This window comes from Apis dorsata, unplaced genomic scaffold (genome assembly GCF_000469605.1).
Source record: "Apis dorsata unplaced genomic scaffold, Apis dorsata 1.3 scaffold_1085, whole genome shotgun sequence".
Lineage (NCBI taxonomy): Eukaryota > Metazoa > Arthropoda > Insecta > Hymenoptera > Apidae > Apis > Apis dorsata.
Window position 1 is genome coordinate 567,678 of NW_006264183.1, and position 8,887 is coordinate 576,564.

The 8,887-nt window shown below is 21.3% G+C and overlaps 2 protein-coding genes across 5 annotated transcripts in view; one reads left to right on the top strand and one right to left on the bottom strand.

Moving 5' to 3' along the window:
• The first annotated feature begins 48 nt into the window (after positions 1 to 48).
• On the top strand, positions 49 to 3,906 carry LOC102671774 (USP6 N-terminal-like protein). Of its 3 annotated transcripts, none has more exons than XM_006624595.1 (8): positions 49 to 220; positions 711 to 943; positions 1,019 to 1,342; positions 1,429 to 1,616; positions 1,692 to 1,852; positions 1,941 to 2,261; positions 2,358 to 2,496; positions 3,295 to 3,906. In XM_006624595.1, the coding sequence occupies exons 2-8, from the start codon at positions 789 to 791 to the stop codon at positions 3,720 to 3,722; spliced, it is 1,716 nt and encodes a 571-aa protein (XP_006624658.1). In that variant the 5' UTR covers positions 49 to 220; positions 711 to 788; the 3' UTR covers positions 3,723 to 3,906. The 3 variants fall into 3 exon arrangements, with proteins under 3 accessions (XP_006624658.1, XP_006624657.1, XP_006624659.1); XM_006624594.1 differs by having other exon boundaries at positions 210 to 422; XM_006624596.1 differs by having other exon boundaries at positions 210 to 422; positions 1,483 to 1,616.
• Positions 3,907 to 7,669: 3,763 nt separating this feature from the next.
• Positions 7,670 to 8,887, bottom strand: part of LOC102672087 (mitochondrial carrier homolog 2-like) — a 2,124-nt gene continuing 906 nt past the window's right edge. The window contains exons 3-7 of one of the 2 annotated variants that reach the window (XM_006624598.1): positions 8,711 to 8,876; positions 8,467 to 8,604; positions 8,190 to 8,364; positions 8,051 to 8,118; positions 7,670 to 7,955 (exon numbers count right to left, since the gene is read on the bottom strand). In XM_006624598.1, coding sequence (XP_006624661.1) covers positions 7,760 to 7,955; positions 8,051 to 8,118; positions 8,190 to 8,364; positions 8,467 to 8,604; positions 8,711 to 8,876 — 743 coding nt within the window. In that variant the 3' untranslated portion in view covers positions 7,670 to 7,759. Of the gene's footprint in view, positions 7,956 to 8,050; positions 8,119 to 8,189; positions 8,377 to 8,466; positions 8,605 to 8,710; positions 8,877 to 8,887 lie in introns of both variants that reach the window. The other variant, XM_006624597.1, reaches the window with a different exon arrangement.

The following is an 8,887-nucleotide window of genomic DNA, read 5'->3' on the forward strand; positions in this document are numbered from 1 at the left end:
AAATATTTATATATAGAATGATTAATATTCTTTCTTTCATAAAAATATTATAATAGTTAGAAAAAAAATATTATAAAAATAAAAAATATATAAATTTTATAATAATATGTTCCAGCAAGATTAATTTTGCAAAGTTATTTATTTTATGTAAATATATTGGTAGCACTTATAAAAGAGAATGGAAACATCCGAATCCGGCTTGAAGTTGCAGTACTGATATGTAAGTATGTACGGTAGTTTTGTTGAACGACTTATGCAAATATGATTTTATATTTATATTATGAAACGAAGAAAGATAGTTAATTTATAAATATGAAATATTTATAATTATACAATCAATTTTTTGATGATAAGATTTAAATCAATTATTGAAGACATCATTTAATTTCTATGTATATAACCTTGTTCCTTGTCAATACGTGGTACGTTAACTTTAGAACAATGAAGTTTATAAAATAAAAATTTTCTTTCTCCTGATATAAATAAAAAAGTATATTTTATATTTTAATTTTAGGTTGCAATATATTTAATATTTTCTTTTTTATAAGATCAAAATTAAAATCACTTTATAAATATAATTTTATTTGATATATTAATGTTTCATAATTTTTGTTCTTAATATGTGTATAAATTTCATATATTGAAATTATTTGAAATATAAAAGAGAATTTTTTTTTTTATTTTATTATAAATATTTATTTTTATTTTAGATAATAGCCTAAAGTGAATAGACTTCTTTTAATAAGACGGCATGTTTGTAAGAATCTGGTTGCGAATTCTCACGGGGGATGAATGAGGAAGAATTATTAAAACGGTCTGCTGCAGAGCGAGATAGAATATTTAGCTGCTACGACCGTGGTAGAGAAAATGGAGCAGAAATTGACCCTTGGGAAGATCCTACTTTTGAAGTATATCATACCACAGACAGATATGGATTCATACAGTAATGATAATAAAAATTATTAGTATTAAAAATAATATAATTTTTTATTAATATTTATTAATATTTATATTTTAGTGATAAACGTTTGCCACAAAAACCAGATCCTAATGAAATTAAGACTCATCGAGTAGAAATGGAAAGATTAAAAAAATGGGAAAAAATGACAAAACAATGGGATAGTTCATCAACTAAGGAAAAATTACGACGCAGAATATATAAAGGGATTCCTAATAGATTTCGTGGTCAAGTGTGGGCATTGTTATTGGGTATTAAAAATTTAAAAAAAGAACAAGCTGGTAAATATGAAGAGATGTTACAACTTGCACGTCAATGGTCTACAGAAATAAGACAAATCGATGCTGATGTAGCTAGACAATATAGAGATCATATCAATTATAGGTATGCAAATTATGATTGATAGTATGAAAAAAATTGATATATATTTATTAGAAGTTATGTTAAATTTTTATTTTCATTTTCAACAGAGAAAGATATAGTATAAAACAACGTTCTATGTTTTATGTATTGGCTGCATATAGCATGTACAATATGGAAGTGGGTTATTGCCAAGGGATGTCTGTATTAGCTGGATTACTTTTACTATATATGGATGAAGAAGATGCATTTTGGGGTCTTTCTGTTTTACTTGCTGATAAGAAATATACCATGCATGGTTTGAATATGGATTTATATATTTAGTATTAGAAACAGTTTTTATTCAATACTAAACAAATATACTTATTTATAGGATTTTATGTTGATGGATTTCCAAAATTAAATCGTTTCATAGAACATCACGATAAAATTATGAATAAATTTTTGCCGAAATTGAAGCGGAAACTTGATAAATGCGGTTGTGATTCTATTCTTTATGCATTAAAATGGTTTTTCGTTGTTTTTCAAGAAAGGGTAAGAAAATATTTTATAATTTATTGCTCTAAAACATTTCAAAATTTATTTTTATATATTGTGTCTAAATATCATTAATTATTTACAGACACCTGTTAGTCTTGGTCTTCGAATTTGGGATATATTTTTATTAGATGGAGATCGTATTTTACCTGCTATGGCATACACAGTTATGAAAATGCATAAACGTTTTCTTATGCCAATGGAAAGTTTAGATGAATTTTGTAATTATTTGCAAATTAAACTAGAAAAAGATTTCTGTTTTGACGATGATATAGTAATAAGTACTATGGAACGTAGTATGGAAGAATTAAAACGTGCCAAATTGGATTATCCTGGTCCTCCATTACTGCATGAATTACCACGATATCCATTTGGTACCTTTAAAGAACCTTCATTTGCAAGCAAAGTAATATATATTATTTATATTATTTTAGATACTAAAAATTTAATATATAGAAATAATTAATAAGAATACTTTGTGTTATATATTTAATATATTTAGGTTGGAAGACGTACCGAAGAATTTAGCGAAGCGCAACATGTAATGCGAGAATCTATAACACAACGTAGAGATCTTGTTCTTGCTGAAGATGGTAGAGAAAGTACAACACCAGTTGAACAAACTAGTTGTGGTCTTGGCGGTGAGTTATGATATAATAAAAATATAGTAAATAGTAATACAAATATTTGCCTTTTATATAAAAAATAAGAGAAAATTATTAGGAATGAAGAAAAAAAATGAAAATAAAGATACAGAAATTGGTATAATGATTATATATACAATTATATTATATAATATCAAATTGTAAAATACTTTCTTTTCAAAGATAAAATTTTAATATTAAAAAAATATTATATAATATCACTCAATTATATGTGAGTATACACGCGCGCACGCATGCATGCATGTATGCATGTACACATGCTAAATATAAATAAAATATAATTAAATATATATCTATATATAAAATTTTAAAGAAATATTATATTTGAATAGTATAATCTTAAACAAATTTTATTATAGAATTAATATTATTATCACAAAACTTTACTTGTCTTTAAAACTATATCAAAGCTATTATTAATAAATTGTTTATATAATAAAAAGTAAGAAATAATTCTAAATAAATTATGATTATTTAAAATATTCAAAAAATTTCATATAAAGAAATAAAAAAAAAAGATTAAAATATCAATGCATGTTACAAAATATTCTTACAGCAATATTAAATTATAAAAATTTAATTGTGTTAAATTTAATTGTCATTAATTGATTATCATTATTTTATTTATAAAAAAAAATAACAATGATTATAGATAATTTTAAGCTAAATGTATTATTTATATATTATTTTTATTACTTATTATATGAAAGTATACTATCAAAATATATTTGTTTCAATATGTTGTAGTATAATAAAAATTATATATATGTGCAGGAAGCAAATTCTCATTTGATCCGAGTCTTGATGATGGGGCCTCTCCCAATGGTTCACGCCGATCATTGGCAGATACATCTGTTACTTCAACAGCTGATCTTTCTGTATTTAGTTCAGCAACGCGCTCTCAAGCCTTAGACAATAGTCTTGATACTCAAAGTAATATTTCTAATGGCAGCTCTGGTAGTGGTGGTTTACCTACACCTAAGGCAACGCCTCATCAACCAAGTCCAGATGTTGTACGAATTTATGTACCATATACTTCACCTATATCTGGTTCGTACAAAGATGATCTTCCACGTACACTTCCGCGATCTTTAGAAACTAATAGAATTCGTATACGAGTCGATCCTGATCAAACACCAATAGTGGAAAATTTGAAACCTTTTTCATTAGAAAGTCCAGAAGTCAAATTAGACTTAAAATAATTATTCTATTTGTTCAATAGTTTTAGTATTTCATGATGCAGAAATTAATTCATTACATTGAAATAAGTATTAAAGAAAGATTTAGATAAACAAAATTTTATTATTTGTTTTATCTATATCTATATTGTAATATATGTAGAAGGATGATATATAAAGATGATAAAACAGTAATTATGATAGGAATGAAAAATGAATATTAAATGTGCATATGAATGTGCAGTATAGTATAATTATTTTTTTGCTAAAGTAGCTAATCGAAATATCAACGGAAATTTAATAGGTATCTCAGATAGAAATCTGTGTATGTCACATACACTACTTATGAATATAATTGTAATTGTCATTTATTTTAAATGAAACTTATTACACTTTTGTGATGGCCTAATTTATAGTTAAACAAAAATAATTTGAAATATATAATAGAAAATTGTCATTTTCAATATATTATATATTATTCTTAATTGAATGATCAACAATATTTTAAATAATGAAATTATATCTATAACTTGTCAAGTAATTCTAAAAATAATTATATAATATTTATAGTAAATCAAATTATGTTTCACAGAATGATGATGGAACTTTATGCAAAATGAAAACAAATTATATATTAAAATTATTTATAATATTTAGAAGATATCTAAAAAGAAATTTCGAACTATTATATGAATATTAATACAAATATAAGATAATATTATGAGTATAAAACATTAAGCACAATGTATAGATAATTTTTAAAATATATATGTTTTTAAAATTCCCTCTCTCTAAAAACAAGATATACAAGATATTTTGGGACATATTAAAAAATTGGCCATCATATATATGTATAGAAATGAAAATATGAATCAATTTTCCATAGTAAATATAATTCTAAAAAATCGATATTTTTATTACTATAAACATATAAAATCCTTTGAAAATAATTATTATTATATTTTCAGTATTGTATATTTCTCTGAAAATTTTTACAATTATTATCTATATTAAGAAAAATATACATAAAGTTCCATACTCTAAAAATATTAAACAAATAAATAATTTTGCATTATAGATATGTCCTTTGTAATCCAAATATATAAAAAAAATTTTCATTAATAGAAGTTTATTTTTTCAGTAATCATAGATAAATTAATATAAAAATATATATTGCTTTAGAATTATATTTTTACAATTATTATTTGATCATATATCAAAATATTTGATATTGATTTTGTATAAAATCAATTAATATTATCAAATATTATTGATAAATTACAATTTTTATATTACTTATTCTGAAGCATTTAATATATATAATTTAGATTATTGTTAATTATTTAGTTTGGGAACAATTATAAATTTATAATATGTAATTTATATTATTTCAGCATTAATATATAAATGAAAAATTTAATTGATAGATAATCATATCTCCTAAAAGTTATATTCTATTAATATATTAAGTTAACTAATATACTGCCACAAATTATATTAGTATTTTATTTATTTTAAGTTTCGCTTCTTTTTATATTGATCAATGATATGTGTTGGTGTATATACATAGTATTTAAAAAAGAAAGGGAATCTTTCATTATATAATATTTGAAAGAAATTCCTGAAAAAAATACTTACAAGATATTTATCAGAATCTTTTATCAAGGAATGTGAATACTGAACAATCTTCTAATATGCAGTATATTTATTGTTTAAATGTACAAAGACATATTTTAGATTAAAGTAATTACAATTAAAACATGCTTTATACTTAATTGGTTCTGTAAAACATTCCTGGACAGTATTTCTCAATGTATATAAAATACGAAATTAATATATATTATTGTCGTGATAATAAAAAAACTGATAGTAATCACTTGTTATATATAACTATATACATAATATAATAATAAAATAAGGTCATATTTGTTAAATAAATATTAAATGTTAATGGTTTGAATCTTTATATAAAAAAGATCAACCAAATGATGTACAGTTCTATAGTATTATTTTCTTGTAGTTGCATGACATTATATTACATAAATTTTCAAGGAATTAAGATAAAATAAAATGATTATCTTCTATATATAAAATATTTAAAGAATTGTATAGATGCAAAAAATCTAACAATAAATAAAACAAGAAAAAAAAATATAATAATGCATTTCTTTAACTTGCACTAAAATTTAGTTTGTCAAGATTTATTAATAAGCTTCTAAGTATAAATTTAAATTGTCATGCCTATATAAATATTCTTAATGTTAACTTAAAAGTAAATGATATGAATGTTCGCAGATCAAAAAATATCACAATTTTTTTTTATTATTTAATATTAATAAAATGTAAAGTTATTAAATTGTATAAACAAATATTTTGTTTTAATTTTTGCTATAAAGATTTTGAATATATATTGAACATATATTTTAAAATTTACAAATTAATTTTTTGAAATTTATTTTTTTATGATTCTGTCTATAAATTATTTTAAAATATTTTAGATATGAATCTCATTTTAATACTCAATCAGATTTATATATCAGAAAATAATGAAATAGGATATCATTTTATATTCGTAAATAAAAATATAAATAAGTTTAAACCAAAAATAACATTTAATATAAAAAAATTAAAGTAAAAAATTAAAATAAAAATCTTATAATATTTAAATATTATGATAAGAATATATGCGAAATATTAAGATCAACAATAATTAATGTTTCTTTTATTCTTAAAGATAAACTTATATTTTGTAAATTGAAAAATGAATTATAATAAATAATTTTTTTAATAATAACTTTAGTAAAGTAAATTTTTTTATCAATAAAATAAAACAAAGTAGCTTTAAATATATTCAAATTTTTACAGTACAAGATTTATTTAAGTTCTAGAATTTAAAAAGTAAAGATATATATTAAAAAAATATATTTGTGATTTTGTTCAATATTCACATTCATATCATTGCACTATATAAGTAAATTAAAGTTCAAATATAATATCTAATGAAACGTGTATTTAGAATTGAATTTCAAATCGATATTTTTTTTATACAAAAATAAAAATGATATATATTTAATAGGTTGCAGTATAATCATAGAATATTCAAAAAGACAAATTCAAGAATACAATATTTGTGTAAATTTATTGATGCCTGTTGATAGCTATTGATAGCTGATAGCCTGTTGTACTTTGATTTGAATGATTAAAATAATAAATAATAAGAATCGAATTAAATATCATTTATTTTCAAGAATTTTACTTTGTATCATTTAATTGTGATTTTCAAATTTTTGTTAATAAACGTATAAAAATTCTTTTAACAAAAGAAATTTATAAACTTGTTATTAATATATTAATTATAATTAATATTAATATATTAATATATTATAAATTATAAAACTATTATTGTACTTAGCATATATAGTCTTTAAAATGAAAATGGAACGAATATTATTTATATAACTTAATTTTATTTTTTTATATTTATCTGTACAAATATTATAAAAAGTTATTTATTGAAGAAGACAGTTACTTTACATAAAATTAGAATTTGAAAGTAACATAACATCAATTTATACACTTTATACATAAGACACATATAATTCAATGATATTTGAGCAAGTATTATCAAATGTAATACAAATATACAAAGAAATTATTTATTGTAACTATTACTATTTCATATTCTTTTGAAAGACATTGTTTTATTTAAATTTAAATTTAATTTTTGTAATTTAAATTTCATTATTGCATGCCAAAAATTGTCGATCTAATAATAGTAACTGTACTTATTAATACTTGTATTAATATAATACATATATTAATACATAATACTTATTTTGTTATATAATCAATTGTATATCATTGTATAAGTTATATTTTTTGATACAATATCAAATAAAAAAAAGATTTTTAATTAATGTTTGGTAAAAAGAATTAGGATCAATTTAAGGGAATATATAAATGCAACAATATACTGTAGCAATAAATTTAAAAAAAAGTACATAGCACAAAAGTGATTTTCTATTGGTCTTTCAAATACAAATAAATGTAACATCTTATTACTAGGTTGTGCTTTGTAAATGAAAATTGTATTTATTAATGGGTATTGGCTTTCCATTAATTATCACTTGTGGTCCTGTATAATAACGCCATAAAAGGCTATTTCCTCTTTTTAACTGATTGGTAGCTGAAAGGTGAGACCAGCAATCTAACCAGCTATTGTAAATTGGCATTTGTGGAGGAAGACCAGCAATTAACCTTAATAAATTTATAAAATTAATTTTTAAATTATTTAAAATAAATAAAAAATTATTTAAATTATTTTTTTATTATTTAATTTTTAATTAACTTACCCACAATTATTTATGGCCATACAATGTGACACTACTAAAAATGGATATGTAATCGTCGTTGCTATAAACTGAAAAGTATAAGTTTTAATATTTATTATACTATATATGCTTTATTTAATTAATTAATTAATTTGTTTACCCTTATAGTGGAAACAGCATATGGTTTTAATTCGCGATCACTTATAATGTATTTATCAATAGCATAAGTAGATGAACTGACTAGCATTAGTACAGCAGCATTTCCAATAAGGCGAGGCAATAATCCAGCATAATATCCCATGATACCATTCTCTTTATATACTTCCACAAATGATCTAAATAATCCACTATTAATGCATAAAAGAAAAAAATAGCTATAGAAATAAAACTTTCATAATTAATTCCAAAATATATATTTTACATTAAATTAATTATACTTGTATTTTGTTTCTCCACCAACAAATTGTGCCATCATTCTTAATGCAATGACATCTAATGGATGACTAACTATAATTCCAATCATTCTACTAATCAGGTCTCTTATGAATTCATATATATATTTTTTATGTTTCTGACTATAAAAAAATATATATTTTTATAACATTAAGAAAAACTATATATATTTAAAAGATAAAATATTATATATATTAATAATATTAATAATTAAGATTATATATTTACCTTTCTTCTAAATCACAATCATAAATTTCTTTACTTGGTTCATCTTTAAATTTAATAGATTTAGAAGTCTTTTCAAAAGCTACTGCACTCATAGTATAGGCACATAATTTTGGAATAAGACCACGATAACAGCCAGTAAATCCATCTACATTTTTTATGTACCTAACTGTAAAATTA

Coding starts and splice junctions, on each gene's coding strand:
- LOC102671774 (XM_006624595.1), top strand. CDS start 789: ATGAATGAGGAAGAATTATTAAAACGGTCTGCTGCAGAGCGAGATAGA. Junction 944..1,018: donor GACAGATATGGATTCATACA/GTAATGATAATA, acceptor TTTATATTTTAG/TGATAAACGTTTGCCACAAA. Junction 1,343..1,428: donor AGAGATCATATCAATTATAG/GTATGCAAATTA, acceptor CATTTTCAACAG/AGAAAGATATAGTATAAAAC.